General features: G+C 38.5%; 1 protein-coding gene across 1 annotated transcript in view; it reads left to right on the plus strand.

Annotated features, from left to right (window-relative positions):
• Positions 1–23,659, plus strand: part of CDKAL1 (CDK5 regulatory subunit associated protein 1-like 1) — a 436,847-nt gene that overhangs the window by 50,067 nt on the left and 363,121 nt on the right. The window contains exon 3 of the mRNA XM_009326510.1: positions 20,901–20,985. Coding sequence (XP_009324785.1) covers positions 20,901–20,985 — 85 coding nt within the window. The remainder of the gene's footprint in view (positions 1–20,900; positions 20,986–23,659) is intronic.

Consider the following 23,659-nt stretch of genomic DNA (forward strand, 5'->3'; position numbering starts at 1 on the left):
CAAGAAGGAGGACCCAGGGAACTACAGGCCGGTCAGCCTCACCTTGATCCACAGGAAGGTGATGGAGCAGCTAACCCTGAAAACCATTTTCAGGCATATGAAGGACAAAAAGGTGACTGGGAGTAGTCAGCATGGCTTCACCAAGGCAAAAGTCATGCTGAGCAACCTGATAAACTTCTACAATTAAATGACCGGCTTGGTAGATGAGGGGAGAACAGTTGGTATTGTCTACCTGGACTTCAGTATGGTTTTTGACACTCCTCATAGAGAAGCTGATGAAGTATGGGCTAAATATGTAGACGGTGAAGTGGATTTAAAACTGGCAGAATGTCTGTGCAGAGGACCTAGGGGTCCTTTGCTGCAATGCACTCTTGCAGCAAAGGCGGCTAATAGTATCCTGGGCTGCATTATACAAAGTGTTGTCAGCAGGTTGAGGGAGGTGATCCTTCCCCTCTGCTCAGCACTGGCGAGGCCATACACCTGGAGTACTGTATCTAGTTCTGGGCTCCCCAGTACAAGAGAGACATGGACATAGTGGAAACAGTCCAGTGAAGGACCACTCTCTTATGAGGAGTTCATTTATTCAATTTTCTCTGAATCTTTTTGCAGTGTATTATAATAAAGTGAAAGTAGTTCTGTAAAACATGTTGAAAACACCCTACAGCAGATATATTCTACAGCAGAAAGCAAATATTATTTATTTGAGCAAAACCTTCCATTTTGCTTTTTCCTTTCAAGTCTTAGCACTGTTCGGTATTTTTTATTAGGTTCCCCATTACTGCAAACTTAGTTTTTGATTCTCTTCTCTACTGATGTTTTAAGTATGCTTTAAAAACCTACATGTTTTCGTCAACGGATTTGAAGCATGTATTTTGCAGTCCTTGCACTATTTTGGAGCAATTTGCACTACAGCAGCACTTACCAGCCAGTGACAGTCTTTTGTTTTCCTATACTGATCAGTTTTTCTCTGACGTACAGTTGTTGGTTCCTTAACCCCTTAGATGTTCTCACTGTGGCGGGACGCTGTCACGTCTGGGTAAAATGGCAATGTTTCTAATGGGGTGCATGTGGAAGCATTTGTGTATTTTTCCCACAAAAGTCTTAGTCAGCAGGGAGGCTCTTAACTACCAAGTGTTTTGATGTATTGTTAGTGTGCTAAGCCTATCCTGGGATCTTTGATAAGCGTCTAAACCAGGAATGCACTATCTGTATACGGTTGCTATGCGGAAGAAAGAAAGAAGATTGATGAAGAATATTTATCTAGCAAAAGGCAACTTGAATTTTAGTATTCAGTGTAGTTGTGGTTTGAATCTAAGAGTTTACCTTTTTTGCAGTTTGCTGTAGAGTTGGTATGCACTTACGTGACACTAGCTCAGTATATGTGACTTTGAAATCTTTTCATTTAAACCCGAGGATATGTTTCTTGTCTTACGTCCATCAGCTCCCCTGTTTGTTGGGGGCAGAAGGGCAAATATTTGTTTTGGGATTCAAGAACCTATTTGTGTTGTCAGAAGCAATATCTAGTTGAATCGTAATGTGTTAACACAGCTTGTGCGTTCTTGACTTCTGTGGCATAATATTCCATGATGTATTATAACCTGACGTAAAGTCAGATATTTAGGGGGCAGGAGACATTATCTGGAGCAAATATCAACCTGTTCTTGACATTTGTGAGCTGGTTCATTAATCAACCAAACTGCACACTCATAGCTCAGCAACTCTCTAGTATCTTAAATATTAATTTCAAATGACAGAAAAGCAATGAGAATAGGAGTAAGGTTTTAACATAATGTCTGAGACAATTCATTGTTTTCACGTAATAGCAGCTAAACACTGGTTTTAATCTAATCATATTTTGTACATTTTTAAAGGCTGCTGTATCTTCTTAGCATGCTTTCTGACTTGGTGAATGATCTCATTTGTGTTCGCCCCCACCAGGTTAAACTACTTCTTTTGTGAGGAGTCTTGGTGACTGTTTCTGTTTTTATTTTGATTTCAAGGTGGTTAATCATCTTTGAAGTGCTAAGGGTAGATTTGGAAAACACACCCCATAAAAGTCTTTATAATCTTTACATTTATGGGTAAGGCTGATATTATTTTATTAGATAATCAAGTGTAGTTGAAGAAGTAGATGTGCTTTTGATACACAGACATAAGCTGTGAAATAGAAGTGGCTGACTTCAAAGGTAAATACAGGTTGAGAACTGCTGCTCAGTCACATATCCCTGAAGAAAAAAGACAGCTGGCACTTATGGTGTGGACAGTGATAAGGATGATAAAATGGTTGTCTTTGGGGGAAGGAGAGAAACTTCAGCTTGTTTTTCATAGATGATGATTTGAAGTTCTTGTACGGTGTGAAAGGTGCGGTGGCACGGGAGCTCACTTTTCTGTGGGGCGGGTGGTAGCTGATCTGGCTTCCAAAGCGGATGAGTTGTCTCATCTGGGTGTAGTGGGGTGGCTGGTTTGGCTTTTCTGGTATGTACAAGGATACTCTGTTAGGTAGGCATCGCTGGCCAATGGCTCTTTTAAACGTCTGGAAATACTGCTGGATGCTAGGTAGCTCAGGGTCCTGACAAAATAAAGTTTTAGGGTTTTTGTGGAAGAGTCCTTAGGGTTGCTAAGAGTCCTTAGTTTTTAAAGATTTGTCAGAAACTTGCTTGCTTGCTTCCTGAGGGAGTTTCTGCAAATTCTGTGCTACTTTGAGTATGTTTTTAGTAATTTCTCTCCTGCCATTCCTCCCTGTAATATTCCCCCTACTAACGTACTACTTACATTTGTGAAACCCATATGCTTTATATTAGTTTGTGTTTATTCAATTTCTTGAGAGGTCTGGTATGCAGTTTGCTTGCAGCTCTTTCTGTACCTCTTACTGTACCCTCAACGGCAGGACCATTTATTTATTCCTTAGGTCAAAGTCACTGCTGGTCTTGTATAATTTAAACATTACCACTTTCAATTTTTCATCATTAGTTCTTAACCACAGCGAGAATGCATTTCTTGCAAGACTTCTCTGGTTGCCCATATATTTGTAGTGCAGCTCTGCAGCATATTTATGGTAGTGCTTTGCGTTATGAGTGTGGGAACACTAAACTTGGCACTGCATGCTTGGATACGCTTTGAGCAAAACCAGTGTACCGAAAAATATAAGATGGACATATCTTCAATTTTTTTACAGGATTATTTAATGCATAAAAAAATAATATAAACATACTGAAGACAATACTCTGGCTAATGACTGTCTCTGTTGTGGCAATACATGCATGAAAAATAAAAAAGGATTTAAGGACTTCCTCTAGAATTTTTCTTTTAAATGCAGTGGCAGTTTCTTTGAGGGGATTAAAAAAACCAAACCAACAAACCAAAAATCCAAACCGAAACAACCTTACAGCTCATATTGGAGTTTACCTCTAGACTGACGTGTTGATCATTTGTACTTACATTAATTAAATTTTTTCCATATATGGGCAACAAATATCAAATAATTGCTGGCTAGGATTACTTCTGCTAGTAAAATTCCTTTAATATTTTCATGCATGGTAAAAAGACACTGGATGTGCAATTACCAAATAAACAGGGAAACAAAAGCAACTGGAAGACTTTGGTACCATATTATTTGCAGTGTATTATTAAAATTAAGTAGTAAACATCCATGAATAGTGACTTTGTAAAGGAATGATACGCACTTTTTTCAAAGGCATTGGTGTTAAATATGCACCTGCTTGAAAGAGGCATAATGATTTTTCCTTTTTGAGGTAGTCATCCTAATAGCGTATATCAAATTTGCTTCTGTAGTACAACAGAGACCACTTAAATGCATATATTGAAACTGAAATCTTCCTGTGAAACCGAGGGTGTGATGCACAGAATATCTGCATTTGACAGAGATCTTACGGGTTTCAGTTTCCTAGCAAATGCTCAACTCTTCATACTTCGCAGAAGACTCCTGTGTGTCAGTGGAAGGGGAATGTTACGCTTGGCTTTTACTTGCTTTAGTAAATGGATTTAAGTGATTAAATTCTACCACTTAACTATCTATTTCACTAATCATCTGTTTCAAATGGATCGGTCAGTAAGCATGCCTGTTTATATATTCTAGTGGCCCTTTTTCTAGTCATTAATTTTATACAGGTTTTATTGTGGATAGTAGTATGTTGAAAGAAGTGTACCCTTCTGTGGTTTTATTGTGTGCTTCCTAAACATGGTCTTAAGCCGAGTCTTTTTCCTTCCTAATCTCAAATAGAGGCCTTGTGAAATTTCAGAAGCTGTTGGTGTCATCTTTGATGTATTTTTGACACACAGTTACTTAAAGATTTAAATCTTCAGCCTGAGCGTAATGATGAAAGATCTGTACCTTTTTATTGCATGCCTTAACTTTTTGAGTAGTTTAAGCCTTGCAAGAATTTCTTGAAGTTATGGCCTGCCTGAAAGAACAGAGGCCTTCAATAAACTTCCTCAAACAGCTAAATCTTTTGATTAGCCATTAAGTGTGTAGAAATAATGTTTAAAAATGCAGAAGCAGCACATCTGTAGTAATTACTGATAGGACTTCAAAAAATGCTGTGTCAGAAAGTGAAAGAAAAGTGTCAGCTGTTTATTTTATGACACCTAGTAAGGCTCTACCTTTAATATTAATTTTTATTTTTAAGGAAAAAAGTTAAGTATATATTATACTGTAAAAACAGAGTGGGCAACAGAAAGAGAGGAAGTCACTCAAGGTTTTGAACAGGGTCTAATAATTTATTTGTCAAAAGTGCTGAATACTGCTTTTGAAAGTAAGTGTAATGCTGGATCTTACGTTCCTCAGCAAAAATTGAGAATATTTTAAGAACCTTCACTCCGTTAGGAGCTTGCAAACATTTGATTTTAAGTTGTTTTTTACAGTGTTCAAATAAACTGCTTTCTTCAATCTATCTGCTGTAGAATAATCTTGTTTCTACTTCGTAACGTGGGCTAACTTGTGAATAATTAATGTGCTTTTGGGCAGGACATTTTTCAGGATATTGTGCCTGTTATCTTGAGTGTTTGCTTTGGTCCGAGGATTTAATTGTGCTTGATGTGTAAGTAATTACGTTTGTTGGGGAGTTTGGACTGTGTCTGCAGTTTAAAATCAAATACAGCAATGGTAGTAATTATTTTGATGATCCTGTACCGACTGAGAATTTAATGATGATACAGAATGTGGCAAAGATACATGGCTCAGCATGACGAATAAAAATAAAATTCAGTTAATTTTAAACCAAAACATAGTAATTCACTAAAATGAGCATTTGTAGTGCTGTGAAAATGGATCTGCTGTAGATCATTCCCTGTAAGAAAAAAATCTTACTTGATTTGGACTCAGCTGGGGCAAAAGATATATTTTCAATTTTTTTTCCTGCAAGTAAAGCAGAAGTTAAGGCAACATCGTTGTTCAGAAAACAGCACTATGGGGTGATTCTGAAATAAGGGGTTACATGGGACTGGCAGCTTCGGTGTGAAATCGGGAATTGCTTTCATTGTTCAGATGGGGCTCCCCCGTCTCCCTGTCGGTGGCCAGGCTGCATGGATGGTCCCAGGCTGTGCAGGGTTTCTGGATTTGAGGGCAGCTGGTGGCTTTACCTGCCGGCTGGGGATACAGGCAGGGCAGAGTGCCAGCGGACTGGAGAGTCCAGAAGAACTGAAGTTACCCCATCTGGGGCAGTCTCAGAGCTGCAAACGTTTGGGGCTTACCTTGGGGCTCCCAAGACCCGAGTCTTGGACTGGAAGTTCTCAAAGTCTGCTGATGCTCTTGGAGCTGGAAGTGGGTTTTCTTACCGAGAGATGCCAGGAGCCCTGGCACAGTTGGGTGGTTGTGGGCTGGTGGACCCTGAACGCACCTGGGTTGCAGGCGGGGGACCTGATAAAGGAGCTTCAGAGCAGCAAGTACAGGAACCTCTGCAGTGAAGTGGATGCTTTCTCAGTTTTAGAGCTAGTGAGTTTTGGCAAAATAGATCTATTCAAAGCCACTTCCAACATTGTGTGTTAAGTGCCAGATGATTAATGGAGAGTACATTGCATGTGTTTGCAAGGCCCAGTGATGATTAATAGCTACTAAAAGCCTGTAACAAATAAATTGCTGTGGTGTCTATTTTGTGAATATACCATTAACGTAAGTTTGAATACAGATCTTTTTTTTCTTTTTTTTTTATCCATGCTTGGTGGAAACTACGGAATTCCAAACAAACTTTACTTTTTTTTTTTTTTTTGTGATAAAAGGTCTGTTATCTTTAACAAGAAACATTGACAGATTATATCCAGGATGGAACAAATACTGTGCTTTTCAAACAGGAAAAAGTACAGTTGGAAATTGTCCTGGGGTGGTAATGCTTTTAGTGATTTTTTTTTTTTTTTTTATTTCCTGAATTTTCTCTGTCAGTCTGTATACTGCTTTTGTTCCCTCTCCATTACAGTTGCCTCTTCCCCACTACTGTTGCACGTATATACCCTCTCTCTCTCCCTCATGGCATCAGTTTTAACTGTGGAGGTCAGTGCTTATACTGTTTGTTTGGTTTGTGAAATAAACTGTCAAAAGTGACTCTAAACATCTATTGATGGAAGACTGTGGCTAACATTTTAAAGTACCATCAGACACTTCCTTCTGAGTGGGTATTAGTCAATTGTCCATATGCTGCACAAAGCTCACATGGGCCTCTGCAGTTCCTCAGCCAGGGGAGGGGGAGCGATCTCTTAACTGCATCTGTCTGAAAACATTACAGTATTTCCCAGAGTACTTGCTGTCAGATTAAATGCTATGGTAATTGTAAAGGTTTTTTTTCACGTAACAGTATTTTTATGAATCTGAGTTAAATCAAAATAAAGGATGTTGTGAGGTTTCTCATCTCTGGCATTTGGAAGACATTTAATTTTAAATTTTGTTTACATCAAGCACGTACTTTTTTATTCTCTGCACTTACCTTTAAAAGAAAGTAACACCACAGCTGTTTTTTTCCACAGTTAGAAGAAGAGTAGCTGCTGGATATTTGAAGTACTTGTAACTTTTTACAGTAATAACTTATTTTCAGTAAGACAAGGGCCATTGGAGCAGTAAGCAGGGTGCCATATATATTGCCATATGTACTGAACATTAAAAAGGAACTTAGCTGTATTGAGCTTATGTATATAGATCTTAACTTCAATCCAAATTGCAGCCTTCGTGGCTAAATACCTATGTTGGCAGAGCTTTAAAGAGATGCTGGTGTGACTGAGGAAGAGGATGAGGTGAAAATGTGAACTTAACTTTGTTGTCTCGTGGCGACTTTGTTTTCCTGGTTTTGTAAGTGGAACACGAGTAAACACTTTCATCTGAGTTTAGTTTTAGTTGGAAGAGCTTAGAGCAGGACTTCTACTTAAATGCACGGAGTTAAGCACTTCGGTGGTTAACTTTTGTGCTTTATACAGGTTGAATGTGTGGATGAACCTGAAATGGCAGATGAGGCGCTTTCAAAGACAGGAAGCCGTCTGCTCTGCCTGCGCTTGCAGGAGAACTTGATGGTTCCATGTTGTTTGTAGCTGGGACTCCCCGATGCGTGATCCACGCTGTGTTGATAGGCTGAATTACCAGCTGTATCTCAATTTAGAAAGATCCTGACTCATAAGCTGTGCTGATGACCCTAAAGCTGAGCCAATATCTGTATTTCTCTATCTTGCTGGACACATCCTGACAAGGTGTCACACAGATGACTTTTTTAATTTTTTTTTTTTTTCTCCTTACCTAGAGAGGTTGTTAATGCCCCTGTAGGTTGTACTGTTTTCTTAGGGTTATTGTTTCAAGGCCAGTTGAAATAAAGGCTAGTTACAAACCAATACCATGTAACTTTATGAATTTAAGGTAGGTGGTGTAGGCTTTCCGTGTAGTCGTGGACCTCCTGGTGTCCTCTGTTGCTACTGTACCACTTGCCTTTATATATAGCAATGTTTTATTCATTTCTATTAGGCCTTGCTCTTCTGAAATCTTGAAAAGACTGAAGGTGTGGTAACAGAAACAGCTTATGTCTTCTACTGGAAGTGATCATTACCCTTTAGCAAATGCTGGTTATGAATATAAGCATTTTTACCTTCGTATATTAAAAGTGTTAAAAAATGTTTGCTTTTGGTTTTTGGCTTTTTTCTTTGGTTTAAGTTTACCACTAGGGTTCACCAAAAGCTTTCTAAAAAATAATGTCAGTATCAAGCAGTTCAGTGGATAATGTGCTAGAGTGGGGTGGGTTGTGCGACTTGTAGGAACTTGATCTGCTATTTTTAAAATTCATCTTTGAAAGCAAAGAAAAGGTAAATTAGAACATGTGCTAAATGAAAACAGCTGTAAAGACAGTGAAGTCATAAGATATAAATATATAAAGGAAGATAGTGATCATGTGAGATACCAGATTAAACTTCAGCCATCAACATGGAAAAAGAGGAATTTGCATAAAGATCCCTTTCGCAATAGAAAATGTAAAATAAATTGTGGATAACTGCAGGCCTTGAAGTCTTAAAAGTAAGAAAGTGACATATCATCAATCTATTGAAAGGAGAAAGGTGAAAATGGCTTCTGAAAAATCTTGGCTACTTTGAGCTCTGTAGTGAAATGTAGGTTTGCTGGTTTTATTCCTTACCTCGCCTTCAAAGTAGGAAAGACAAAGGTAAACACAGCCAAAAGAAAGGTACACTCCCAGTGTGGAGCCTGGGGTGGGGGGGGAGAAGACAACCCAAAAAACTTTGACTTCTTATGTCATTGGCCTGTGGAGCTCTTCCAGCAGATGTCCTGCCTTTTCCTCGAAGGAAATGGAGAACCGCTAGACAGCACTGTGCACTCTGAAAGTGCAGCGCACTCTGCTGTAATACGTCAACATCACTTCTTGTGACAGTGCTTGAAATCTTGAGGTGTTGCTTCCAAATAAGATGAGAAAATGGATCCTCACACACACACACCTTCTCTTGTTTGTTGAAATGATCTCCTTTTTATTTTTGGGAGCTGCTGCTCCATCAAATAATACATGCGCAGTGCCTCAAACTAGTGTTTGACTGGTTTGCGCTTGACGAAATTGGACCGCTCTGGGGCCATAAAGCCACAATTCTCTATGCAAAACTGGCGTACTTGAACTTTTGGCACTTGTAAATGCTGTTAAAAGTTTCAAAATAGGCTTTTCTTACTGTATGTAGCCTTATTAGTACTGGAAGAATATCTTCTGGTTTTTTTTTTTTTTTTTTTGTACAAATGACAACAACCTAAGAAAACTGGCACTCTCACAAGAATATTAATTAAACCTGCAATCAAGATTGGGAGGAGACAGGATACAGAAATCATGTGTGAGGCTGTAATGGAGATCTCTGTATTGGTACAGAAATATTCAGCCTCTTTAAGGGACTGCTTCGAGTGACCGGTGTCTTGTTTTACTAGTGTCCTCACCTCTTCATTTAGTTAGATGCTGTTAGATACTGCAGTTGCACAGGCAAGTAAAGTGTTGGAGAAATGGTCTGAATGGATAGTGAGACTGCAGAGGGACGCATAACTGCTGTAGTAGCTGTATGGGCTGGTGTGTCTGTTCAGTATGAGTCAGGACACGGAGAAAGGGCAGGTGGGGCTGGGATGTACGTTTGCACATCTGCCTGTGCTCGGTCTTCTTTCTCAGTGCATCTTTGCTCTTCTCTTCTCCCACGAATAGGCTTCCTTACTATTCTGGATAAATGGGCAGAGAAGGGCAACTGCTACTTTGTCCTGAAGGTTTGTAGACAAAGCATAATCGAAACCAGTTGGTGGGATTTTGTGAAGAAGCGTGCACTGCTGATTGCTGCGCTACATCTATCGGTTGTGTGTGTGAAGAGTGAACTTTAATTTCCGCTGTGCTGAGTCTGGAGCTTTCACAAGCACTAAATTCTGCTGATAATCTGAACTGGGGATGATGGCTGGGAATTAACCACAGCAAAGGCTTATCTGGCTGCTGGGTATGGTACCTTAAGCCCATATCTCCTGCTTTTCAGAAAACTGATAAAGTAGCAAATAGATGAGGTGTGAAGGTAGTTCTGAGAAAGTCAATAAATAGCCGGAAGCTACAATTTAATAAGTGTTTGGATGTGTCTGGCTCAAATAGCTTATATATTTTAACTCTCTTAAAAGTGATAGATGGAACCTAAATCCATATTCCCTGTGGCATTTAGGTATCAGGAGAAATAAGTGGAAGTAAGGCATTTGAAATCAATAAATTGCTTCTAGGTACAACTTAATGCAGACAGAATTTAGAGGAAAAAAGATTGTGAAACAGATACAGGAATAAAATTTAGCTTTAATTTGCAGACTACAGCAAAACTCTAATCCTGACTCTTGTGAAAATGAATGGAGATTAGGAAGTTACGGAAGTGAAGAAGTTCAGTGCCATGGGCCAACTTATACAGAATAGGCGTACTGAAAAAGTAAAAAATCCGTGGGGTAAAGCTGCTCTCCAGATTACTATTATGCATTTATGGTCTCATTTAAGGCATTTAATTACGTAAGATCTATTTTATATTACACTTGAAATGAAGCAAAGATTCTTCCTCATTTGCTTGGGAATTTTGCTGTACTTGAGAATCTTCTACTTCACTGCTTTGAGCTTCCGTTTGTCGGATGTACTTGTGGCTTGCAGGGGCTAGAAGTGTGATAGGCTTCACTGACTAGGTAATTCAAGTGATGCCATTGCATTTTATAAAGGCCTTTGGTTTCCGTCTGCTGTGCCTAGCCCAGCAGGTTGTTACCTGAGTGCATGATAGGACTGAAGCAACCCTCAATTTATATTTTCTTCTTTCTCCCCCACAGACGTAGTGAGGGAGAGCCGTTAACATTTCATTAGCTCTGCAGATAGAAGCATTTGTTTAAGTGAGGCTTGTTGGAGTGTTACACCCAAGGGACATTAAAATGATCTTCCTGGGGCAGATTCCAGTCAATCTTTCTTGATTTTGAAATATTTATTACTGTTTACAGCAAATTCATATGGAATCATATGACGTGTACAGAAAAACGTAAAATTTTCATTTTTCATTCACCTGTGGCTTTGCTGTCGGCATATGAAATCAGCTGCTTATGCTCGACTACAGTGTTTTTTCATACCTTAAATAACATCACAGTATGTGATACTTTCAAATAAATAGTTTAGACAATATTTCTGACTTGCATTTTGTCTTGCAGGTCTTAACATCATCAATTTCACTTAAATTTTACCAGTTGTTTAGAAACTCTGGTCTGTAAACCATAATCAAATCCTCTTAATCACTTTTACTGAGTAAGCTTTCTTCTGAGACTATAGATAAAACAAGTGGAGATTTCTAAAGTGTTGTACCAAAAATGAGAACGCAGTTGTTTTCCAGTGAGCCCTGTGAAAGCTAGAGATTCTTCTGGAGCTCATGCATCAGCTGCCATCCTTCTAAGGCAGTAGTTAGACTTCAGTAGATGCTCCAAGACAGTCGGTAACACGTCTGCAAGCGTTGTGTTTGGGCACTCATGGGGAGTTAGTAGAACTATTGTCATCTGATTTTGTTTTGGTTTTTGGGGTTTTGTTTGATTTTTTTTACCTTGTGCCATAGAAAATACTCAATTCAATCTGCTGTTCAGTGTTTTCTGTTCATTTGCTATGCTACCCAAATTACTGAAGGGCTGGTTTTTGGGGATGCCTTAAAACTTGTTGTCAAAAAGTGATTGGATATCACTGATCTGGCCTGTAAATGATGTAGACTGAAATAGCTTGTGCATGAATCTAGGCAATGGCTTTGTGTTTAGGAACAGGCCTGAAGTCAGGGACAACTTGGTAAGATCTTGGCTTACTTGTGTAGACGTCCTGTGTGGCTTGATCAAGTTATAGAAACCCTGAAACTACTTGTCTACATTTATAAGATGAAAAGGAATTGGTGTAGGGTTGGGTGCATATTTAATATGTGGGTGTTGAAGGTAAATCAGTTAATATTTGCAATGTGTTTTGAAACTTTAGTTGCACAGTATTGTGCAAGACTTCTTTTGTTGATGGTTGACTTTGGACTGTTAGTGACTAAGATAGAAGCAATCAGTCTGTATTTGCTCATTTGAATAACTTGTGTATGAAGCTGTATGTAGGGAGTACAAAGAGACAAAAAAGCACTGAATCATACTGCATGTGCTATTTCTGGAAGATCAGGCAGGCTTAAGACTTAGAAGAGGAGGAGTTTCTGGGATTTTTCTAAATTCTGTCAACAAAACAAATTCTACCCACGTTAATGAGTCGGAGTTATTTGTATGTCGTAGTGTAGCCTGGCTAAAACAGGCTACTTGACCTTGTTTCTAATGTGGGACTTTCCCTGCGAGATTGATAAATCACTCATTAGTACTCTTCATATTGAAATTATTAACACTGATCATTACATCTTCAGTGAAGTGAAAGGAGCAGTTGACTCTTGGAATGCATCGAGATTATGCTTGTGCTCAAGAGTAGGATGAAATGCCCACCTTAGAGCACCATGCTATGGCACCTGCATCTGCTGCTGTCCAGGATAGTTTGCATGCCTTAACATTAGGTGGTGGTACTGGTCTGAACAGACCCTGGCTATGCTTAGGCTTTCTGCCAACAGACCTCTTAGCTAGCAATGAGATTTCTCCTCCATTGTGTTAAGGTCTTGTTTTGTTCAAGGAATAGTTGTGTGATCCACTTTTCTCAAAGTAGCAAAGTCTTTATTTTGAAGGAATGAGCTAAAATTCAGGCTACCTTTTCCACCTTTGGCATATAACACCATGTGCAGAAAGACCTTTGACTATTTGATATCAACAAAGAGCCAGGAGAAAAAGGTTAGCCTGTAAGCTTCTTCCAGCATGACATGAGCTTCGTTTAGAACGTGGTCATGGATCTATACTCGTAAATGGGGTACCTTTCCTTTAAGATGTCTATCTGGGAGCTGTTTGACAAGACAAGTGGAAATGCAGAATGTAGTATAAAACCCAGCACAAATTCAAATGTCTATGGCACACAGCGCTATACTCAGAGCGGAAGACAAACGTCACTGAACTATGTATTTTGTTCTGATCAACAAAGATAGCAAGCAGATAAGATGCGGAAATGGTCAGTTCTTTTCTTGATTGGAAGAGGTATGAGACGTTCAATGGCTGCAGATGTGGTGGTAGCTGTGGGCTTAGGAAAGTTAACATTCAAATGGGGGAAAAAATGGAAAGGAAATTATTGAAATGCCCTATGGGTACTGCAATTCTAGAATGTAATTACCTGCTGCTCTTCAAAAAGAAACATTCCTAGGGTTAGCCTTTTTAAACCTAAATCTTTTTACAACCTTAAGTATCCTTAGGTGCCTTAATGCATGGAAAATTTAGTGAGTTAGAGAAGATGAACAAAATAGCAAAGTAACTGTCAATTCCTGTTGTCTGTGCTGGGTAAACGGGCAGAAAAATCAGCTGGACATTGCAGAAGGATTTGAAATGAAAGTTGTAATCTTATTGGACTCTTGACAACATTACAAGGTAAATCTTTAAAATATACTTAATTCTCCTGTTCATGACTTTGTGTAGCTTAGGTGTCTCTAAGAGTGGCCGGGCTGAAGCCTTCCTACCCAGCTCTGTGTGTCTGGGTGCTGCAGCGCAGAACCCGGGCTGCTCCAAGCAGGAGTACAGCTGGAGTAGCCTCTAAGTCTGACATAAGCGTGTAGAAAGCAGGAGAAAAAGGTGGCTTACTCCAAGGATCATCTATCATCTAGGACCCAGGCTGCAGCCTGTGCTGTGTCTAGAGCAGAGATGGAAGGTATTTAGAGAATGGATTACTCACTTCAAAATCCCAATGTAAATAAGACTATGTGCTACTGATGGTCACAGAGTAGAAGGGGAATGTAAAGGTTATCCTAATCAATGTTTTGAAGCAAAATTTGTTCGTTCATGTGCTTTTTCTGTGCTGTGTCCTGTGTTCAGTACACCTGTGCCAGGCCTGAAGGATTCTGTTAACGTGCATGCTCTGAAATACAGATTATTTTGTCTACACTATTTATAAATGTATTAGCGTTAGTTCAAGTGTTCAGCTATTGTATTTTTTCAAGTTCTAGTTAAAAGTTGTCTTCTGAGTAACCTCAAAGTTGCCATTAGTTTTGGTGATAGCAGCAGACCTCCATAAGCTGTTCTGCTGGCCTTGGCTAACTCCAGCCACAAACTTACTATATTTTGAAGGAGTTTGTTGTTTGGAGGGAGGGATAAGGCAAGGTTTCTGGTCATGAATAGATTGAATAGGACACCAACTGGTAGTTCAGTAGTTTGTCCCAGTAGCTGCACGCTACTACCTAAACAGCTGAAAAGAGAGAGGTGTGTTACAGTACACTTCTTATTTGGGAATGGGCTTTCAGAGGTGACTGGAAATACAGTATTTTTTTCAAAACATCACAGACAGACCTGAAAGTATGCATGAGTAAATGAAATTGAGTTATTTGTCTATCATACTGAAATGAAGAGAGGCAAGGATTTAACAGGTAGTATTTTGAATCCAATAAATAGTCTATTTTTGGTTTGTTTGTTTTTTTCCTCCCCTTAGTTGAACTAGCTAGATCTTATGTGTTCAAAGATGCTCAGTTCCTACTCATTTGATGTCTTCAGTGGACAGTCCCTGTCCACCTCTGTTTTGGTGCTGGACAGAGAAATGTCCTTTGATAGTGGACACAGCATCCTGATCTGGAAGGCTTTATAAAACCTGTCTGTAGCCCAGCAGTAGCTGCTGCTGAGATGTCTACCCACTCAAGAATGAATTTACTAAAAATACTCAATTTCTTAAAAACAGGAGGAAACAGAAAAAGCTTACTTGCGCAGTTAGCTCAGTAATGGAAATGTTACTGGAGAATAAAAATAGCAACTTTGCATATTTGTGGTTTAAATTAGGGCAAGAGGAGTGATGGGGGAATTATTTCTTAATGAAGACCTGTCCGCATTACCTGATTTGATAAGCAGCCTGTCTTTCCTTGTGGAGCTGTAAATAACACATTCGCAGGGTGAACCATGTTGTTGTATTTTCATTAATTGTGGATGAGGTAATTTGTTATGACCAGAGTATCTCAGAAATTCAATGAGAAAACAGAAATCATGTTGCAATCAAGTTGACCCTTTTATATTTTACATCCTAATACTGCTGCTAAGAGACAAGTGGGACTGTTTTGAAAGACGCTTGCGACCTGCAAAGTTAGTACTTTCAGCATGCATTTGAGTGTTTTGTATCATTGGTAAATGCATGGTAGGTCTTCGGAGGTGGAAACTGATAATGTGGCTCTGAGATTTCAAACAAACGCCATCTGGAAGTTCATGATAACTTGTGGTTTTGATTTGTAGTTGCTGTTGAGGGAGCAGACAAAAGGAAACTGTTTGTTTGGAATCTTTTCTGTAAGATGTTATATGAAAGTTGATAGTTAACTATATCTAATATGAAATATTGAGAACTAGCAAATGGTAGCTAAGTGTTTTGTGTGCCAAGGAAAGGTCTGAAAAGCAAAACCAAAAAATACTTGCTTTCTCCTGTTCATCTCAACCTTGTTGTGTATTTTTCCTCTGCCAGGCAAAGCCTATTGTCTAGAAACAAATGACCAAACCTAATGTCCCCAGAGGAAGATGTACCTTCCTTCTGCACTGATGACTCAGAGCATTTCTGAACTAATATTTATGAAAGAGATTCTTTCCCAATACTTGCTGAGGTCCCTCGATGCCCAGTGGCCCAAGAAATCATTAAATTAACCAGCACCTAATTTCAGTAACCCAGGGCGTAAGAGTGGGTTTCTGTGACACAGGGATGTTGAAAGAAATTAAGAAGTTTGGTAACTTTGTTCCAGTCAAGACGCTGGATGACTTTTGTTACTGACTGTGAGATGTCTTCATGCTTAGATTTCTGTGTCTTTTGGGAGGAGATGATTCACATGGAGTCCAGTCGTGAGCACATGCTCCAGATACATGACTTGGGTGTTACTGTGTCTGGCAAGAGAGCATAAAATGCCAAGCAGGGGTTCGAGGGAGGGGGGCAGAGCTGTTTTGGAAGTGAGAATGTGCAGGACAAAGCGTTAATGGGGAGGTCCATAAATAGAACAGAGGCTAGGATGCAGCACATGAAAACAGAGAAACTGGAGGTATATCTGTTGTGCAAGAGAGTTAGAAGTAAAGGAAAACCAGAAAGGGTGAGAAGGAAGACTTGCAGAGAGCTTAGAACAGCGTAAGGAGAGCTGGAGGAAAAGGCCATGGGAGAGCCTTCTGTGATTACAGAGAAAGATGTTTCAAATTGAAGTTACACAGCTTGATGTACAGGATTTTAAAGGATGTCATACAAATTATGAGTCACGTTTTTTGAGCAAGCAGTGCTGAGCAAATCTGGTAGCGGTTTCAGTGCAGGGAGGAGTGATGTGCTCAAGAAAGTAAAGAAGGGCTGTTCCTTTAGGGCTTCAGTATCTGTATTTCTTCTACTTCAGTGCTCTCTGTGTGTTTTGATTTTTTTCAAGGAGATGTGGTTTGGGGGGGATTGGAAGAAAACAAAGTTTTGGAAAAAGAACTGAAAGAAAAAAGACTTAAGTTTAAAAGACCAGGGCAAACCCAAGCCAATTGTTTAATTTTCAACTGATAGTATTACTACAGTCATCTTAAGAAGTTCTGCTGATTTATGATTTCTAAAATGATAACAAACCCAAAAATGCTAGTTAGAAAAGAATTGTAAACATTGTTTTCCTCTGTAGGTATACTGATGTTTCAGACTCTTGCCATTTTATCCTCTTAGTATTGCATAATGCAGGCAATTCATGTTTTCCAGAGCTTCTCAATTAAGTTAAGTGTTCAGAAGTTTCCATGACCTTTAGGTTTCTTTGTCCTCTATGTTGTTTTGCAGAGAGTGTGATAGACTTTGTGGTTTACTTCCAGTGTAGCCTTTCTTCTATGGAAAAGATGTCACAATGCAAAAAGGCCATGGTTTTGAGTTGCGTTTTTGAGCATTTAATACAATGCTGATTTGACATAACTTTTTTCTAAAAATGTCTTAACATACAGGCTTAAGTAGCTCCTGAAAAAATGGTCAGCAGCAAAATATCATGATTTAAAAAGTATCATTAGGCTGAATATATGGAAAAAACAAGTTGAAGAAAGAAGATCCCTTAGAGGAGTTTGTTGCAGGATATAGAAAAGGGCACCTATATCCCGTATTCACTACTGTAATTGATGTTCACTGTGCTTATGGTTCTTGCTTTGATTTTGCCTGTCACAGTATGTATGACTTGCTGGAAAACCTTCTGTAAGGGTTAGATTGTCCTCTTCAGTCAGATCTCTGAGAATTCCCGAAAGCAAGCCTCTGTTCTTTACTGAGATTTTGGAGGTTTCTCCAAAACTTTACGGTCTAATGGAGGTTTCTGAGGACGATGGGCATCAACCTGCCGAATGAACGAATCCCAGCTTCACTGTGACCTGACAAGGTGGAGGCTAGAGTTGGAAAAGGTGGCAGGTGGAGACCTTCCAAGGAAGGGTGCACGGGCTGCCATAGTAGGCACAGGGCTACATTCGTATGCTCTTTACTGTCCAGACCTAAATACTTCACATCTGTCTTCCTGGAGTATAAACGGAGAAACCTCAGGTCTGTGTGCCGCTGCCCGTGTAGGCATGTATTTGGAAGCCTGAGCTTATTTGTCAGAGCTATTTTACTCTTTCTGAGTAACTGAACACTAGCAACTACTCGTGTCAGAACACTGATTAATAGATATGTATATGTAGGTGTACATACATATATACATATAGCCAGTCCCTCCAATGCTCCTGCCCTGAATAAAGAACCCTTACCCCTGGTGTTGCTTAATACTTAGTAATTATGAAGCCTCAAGGTCTTGTTTATACATGCCAGCTCCAGTCTGGTGTTTTGGTCCATGTTTGTTTCAGCATGTCCATCAAGGCCTTGCGTTTAGTCTAAGTGCATCAAAAGTTCTGAAAGCAAAACGTCACCACTGACAAGTTGCCCCCACAATGTTGTAAACATGCATATTTTCCTGCAACCTGATAAAAAAATGCCCTGTTGGCAAATCATTTTTTTAAACTGAAATTTGCTTGAGAAAATACAGTAGATCGTGGTGATTCTACACCAGTGCATGTAATTCTTTTCTGTATGAACAGTGCAGTAAAGAACTAAGAAAATTCAGCTATCATTTTGAAGAGTTGTGGTATCAACTCTTATTAATAAATACATATAACTCAAGTGTGTGTGTATATACATAATAAAAACTTGTATGTAAATATGTCCATATGAGAGAGAATGAGAGTTAATAAGAAAAAAGATCAAAAAACAAATACAGAAATAGAATAACTAAATATAATAAAATAATACTGTTGCTGTAAGGAGAGGACAAGCCTCTGCTACATACACTTCTAGTTCTCTTAAATGATTTTTAGATGTATACATTAATGAGACTCCTTTTCCCCAAAACCTCTCAGAAGATTCTGTTCTGCAGAAGCCTTTATTCTGCACCCTCTGTTCTGCAGAGGGTGAAACCTGTGAAGGAATGAATTTGAATGTATTTGAGAGATTTTTTTCTGTGTGTAAAATACGTGCAAGCATTGCAGTTGTCCCTCAGACTCCCAGTCAAGGAGCTAATATATTAATAGCCTGGAATCCAAATTGCTGTATGAAATGATTCCTGTTGGGTTAGTGTGTAAGACCTTTCTAAACTTGAATATGTTAGTTTTTTCCAATGCTGTTTTGAAGAAGGGGGTTTTGTTTTAGCTTTAGGGGAGAAGTATTGTCACAGTGAGGCTATCTCTTCTTTCACATGTGGAAACCATGGTACAAGGAGGAACTGAAACCAAGCCCAGAGCTGGTGTTCTCTGCACTAAGGCATCGCTCCTCTGATTAAAGATGTCTCTTGAAAATTGTTATGCTTATCTGCACTGATGTATGACTGCTACTGAAACTCTTCTCTGTTAATGTGTTCCCAGCCTCCTGTCTGACTTCCAATGTCAGCCTCTTGTTATTTATTCCCCCACCTCGATTCTCAGGTGGGTGTGTTATGGGTGTGGAGCTGAATTTATAAACATTTTATGCTGCTGAAAAGAATAATAAATACAAAGTTTTGGCAGTGTTATTAGAAAACTGGTTTAAAAATGTATTTGTTTTCATACTTGGTGAATTTGACTAGGCCAAGAGTTCACCCCTTTTCTGATTTTGAAACTGTACCTTTCTTTGCTTTTCTGTATATCATTCCTAATAAATTTTTTATCTGTAATGATCTTTCTAACAGTAACAGTGTGTTCATTAGTCTGAAAACGTTGTTTTCATGGAGCCTGGGTTGGAGGAGAGATTCTTTGGCTAGTTCCATTTTTGTTTTGACTTCTGTATAGACTAAAATTGAACTTTGTCCTCTTTCCCAACCTGTCAAGACAGGGTCAGATCTTGGTACGTTTGCTTTATGTTTAAAATAGCTAAAGGTCTGAATGTTATTTTTGATGACTGCTTTGTAGCCTTTCCCCATCATAGAAGAGGCCAGCGTTTGATCTAAGTTAATGGTGTAATCTCTATCAACAAAGGTTAGAAACCTTCTGAATGTTTCCTCTTACTTAACATAAGTATGTCCTTTGGTTGCTATTTTATGTGTTATTTTCATTTTACCTGCTTCCTAAGTTAAGTGACTGATAGTTAATTGCAAAGCATCATTTCTTTGGAGAAAATGGCAGTGAGACAGAAGGAAAGGTTTTTCACTTTTAGCATTTAGAGTCATAAGTATGTGTATGGGGGGAAAAGGATATTCATGCCTATGTGGATACATTCATGATGAGTGCATGTGTAAACATGCTTAAATCTTTGCAATCTTTCTTCTGCTTTAGCAGGATGTTAATTCAAATAAGGTATCCTAAAAATGATGTTTTAGCTCTTGTCTTTGTTCGCTCGCTTATGTTATTTAAAGATACCTCAGTCAATACTTCAATACTCAGGATGTACTGAATAGTAGCAAGAGTGACACAAATTTTCTTATCCAAACTGATACAAGCTATTCTGATGAATGCTAGAGCACTTGAATATTGGAGATGAACTATCTTCATTCTTTTATTTGAAAAAAAGAAGCTCTACCTTCACAAGAAAAATATCTATGCTAGTAACGCTGTACTATAGGTCATGTTTATACAGGATTAGAATTCATATGTGCTTCCGCAGATAATTCTGGGATTCGCTTCTGTTAATGCATTTAGATATCAATAGGTTGTGAACATACAGAAAGGTTTGGTTCTTGAAGAAAATTATATGCTTATCTGAATGGAGGCAGATATTTGTTGCATGAATATCTCTTGTCTGAAAATTGCTGAACTATAATTATACCATAACTAAGATATAATCTAAACTATTAATATGCATGTTTCTTTCCAAATTAGCTGCATTGACTTTTCTCTTTAGTAGAGATTCATGTTTTATAAATTCTGACTTGTCTCTTTTGTAGTACTAATTCACAGTAGAGCTGAAGCAGGGATTTTGTTTTGCTAGTGAAACCTGCTTTTCTTGACCACTTAATTAAAAAGCACCTTTATGCATTTTGGTGATCTTTTAGCCTTTGGGTAGGCCAGATCTTTCCGGGGGATATGCATTTTTGGGAATAGCAACCATTTTTCTTAACTTTGTTTTCCATGATGTGCAACCTAGTGGCATCTCAGCTGGTAAATGAGAGAACTGTTCGTTCTTCTTTTTTTTTTTTTTTTTTTTGCAAAAGTACAATGGAGATGCTTGTGTGTTTCTGTTTTTGTTTCTAAAACACAAAACAACAAACAAACAAGAAACCCTTCCAAGAATGTAATTGTTTTAAATGTTGAATATGAAGTCATTTTGCAAATAGTCAACTTATTGATAATGGCTAAGTTTGGTCTTTTTTATATGATATAGAGTGAGTTGACAGGTTGGATAATTCTTAACACAGATTTGTATCTTTCTGTCTTCTAGACAACTCTGCTGAAGCAGATTTATGGTTGCTGAACAGTTGTACAGTAAAAAATCCCGCTGAGGACCACTTCAGAAACTCAATCAAGTAAGTTGTTTCCCTAAAAAGATACTTAATTATCAATGAATATTGCATGTTTTAATTTTAAGAGCTTCATATTTTCAATCTAGAAGTAATTTTGTGTTTTTTTGGAGCAAGAAGTGTGCTGAGTTTGAGTGTTACAATGGTGAATTCTCTAGAACGGATTTGTGAGGTGCAGTGTATTTTTTTTTTTTTTTAATTAGCTATAACTTACAAGTGATTGTCAATACGCTTATTTAGGAGAACTGCTGACCTTATTTAGGTAGGGGCTTCTATATCGCTTTTCAAGATAATGTTGTAATGTTCTTCTGAAGAGTTGAATATTTGTTTTTTCAAAAGTGAGAATTATTAGGCTGTTCCTTTTTTCCTCTACTTAGATTTTACATAATCAAGCCCTTCTAATTAAAAGGGTATCAGGTACATACTTAAAAATAACTATTTCACTATACATTTTCTTAAAAGGTGAACTGGTTAGCCTGTAATAGAAGTCTTGTGAAGAACGTGATTTATTTCTCTGTAACATTTCGATGATGTTGAAAAATATGACATGGTAGGGACTTCTGCCTCTGACTTCCACAAAAGTATAGTTGTGATGAGAGTAACTGGAAAACCTGTACACTTACAGCTGTCATTGCCCAGTATAAATAAATATTGTGGTAAGTTTCTTGTAGATTTTACCTTTAGTAAACAAGTGTGGCTACTTATGCAGTCATTTTTTTAGTGTGGTACACTGCAGATGGACTGTTTGTGGAAATCTGTTTTGGTTAGAAAAACATAGTTCTTAATAAGCAGTTGGCATGCTGAGGAAGGTAGAGAGGAGAGAGAAGCTGGATATAAACTGTCTGCTTGCAGTGCTGGAGTTACTGACAGCGTCCCAGGGCTGTAACCTGGAACAGAAACCATTTGCCGGCAGTAGGTGGCACAGCAGAAGTTTCCTCCACCCTTCAGAGGGCTTCACTCCCTGACTGCTGGTGTTGCAGTTGGTGATGAGATGGGCTTTTTGGCTTTTTTTACTGTCGCCCAAAAAAAAAAAAAAAAGCTATTCCCAGAATACTTCCAGTTAGTGTGTATTGGCCAACAGAACTGATGACAAGATCTTTTCCAGTTCAGTTGTGGCCATCTTTCTGTTTCACTAATCCTCTGCCAGAATTGATGTGGTATGGTGTGTGTCCTTTAACCAGTAGAATAGAGTTGGTTAAGAAAGAGGGTCTAACTAAAAGCAAATGACCAAAAATATTTCTTTGAACTTCATGTTTCTGTTGCCACTCTATTAATGCGCCTGATGTTATTTGTAGCCTGGGTTTATTCTTCTTTTTCCTTACTTCTCCCTATACTCTTTCTGTTCTGACACACGGATACTCTGGTTGTTCTCCATTTCTTCTCTTTGCTGAGAGTCACTCCTTTCCTGTAGCATGCATCGTTCATTCTCTACTCTTGGATCCTGGCAGTTCGTAATTATGGAGAAGGACAACTTTTGTTGTTGTTTCTGACCATTTTTTATAATGTTCATTAAACATAGGGGAGGGAACCATATGTGGGTGCTCTTTCATGGGACTTGGAACTGAAAGATTAAACATCCTCCATCTCAGAAAAGAGCAACTACTACTGTGTTTGGGTTTTACAGTAGTGAGGAAAGCTTGTATCTCTAAAGAACACAACTTCTCCCAAATACATCTTAATTTGTTACAGCAACAAACCCAGTGCATGAAGTTTGGGTGATACAAAACTGACTGCCATTATATCCAATCATAACAGCTTGTTGATAGCTATGGAGATCTTTGTTTTTCTCGGTTAAGTAACAAATTAAACATTTAGTATGTGGATTGTCAATGCAAACATACTTTGAATGGAAAAATTAATACTCAGCACAGTAAGATTCTTCTTTCAAATAAAAAAAAATTCAGGCTGAAAGTGTTATATAGCATTATGAATGTCACGTGGGAGAAGTATTTCAGTTTTGTTTATTCTGTGCCCTCTGCCACAGTTTCTGCTACGTAACTTTCCTTGCATACATGACGTTAAAATGGACTGATTCAAACCAGCGGTAGTGTGTTCACACGCTACAGTACAGTTCAGAATGACTGTCTGAGAAGCTGATCCCTCACTAATACTGTGTGTGCCAAAGGATGCGTCAGAACCCAAGTCCCGTAGGTTCAACCTTTTCTGATCTGATGTTCTTTTAAAAACAAAGCAAAACCAAACCAAGCCACTCCCAAACTCTCTGAACCTTTGCACTGGATGTGCAGATGTGTATATAGCTGATACAAGCCAACTGACAGTATAAACTCTGTGCCTTTTTGTATAGCTCTTAGAAGTAGTGTGCTGCTCTTCAGTATCAGTAAAATTGAAGCTGCTGAGCTGGGGTGACAATATGGAGGGCAAAGAGTTGCTTAAAGACCATTAGTTTATGGATGGGAATTGAGAGCTTTTCCTGTGCAGGTTTTATTCTTGGTTGGTTAATCGTAAAATAAGATTAAAGGCAGAGATAGGCAATAGTACTAAAGAATTTGCAGTATAATTAAGTAGGTGGGGTTTAAAAAATAATAATTAGTATCCTTCAAAAAAATGAAGGTTAATTCAAGGAAAAGCAGGAAATAAAGAGAATAAACTAAAGCAGATAACTTCCATCAAGCCGGTTTATGAGGACTAAGATGACTGTGTAAATTAAATACCTAGGGAA

Source organism: Pygoscelis adeliae, unplaced genomic scaffold, assembly GCF_000699105.1.
Source record: "Pygoscelis adeliae isolate BGI_AS28 unplaced genomic scaffold, ASM69910v1 Scaffold186, whole genome shotgun sequence".
In the NCBI taxonomy this organism is placed as follows: Eukaryota; Metazoa; Chordata; class Aves; order Sphenisciformes; family Spheniscidae; genus Pygoscelis; species Pygoscelis adeliae.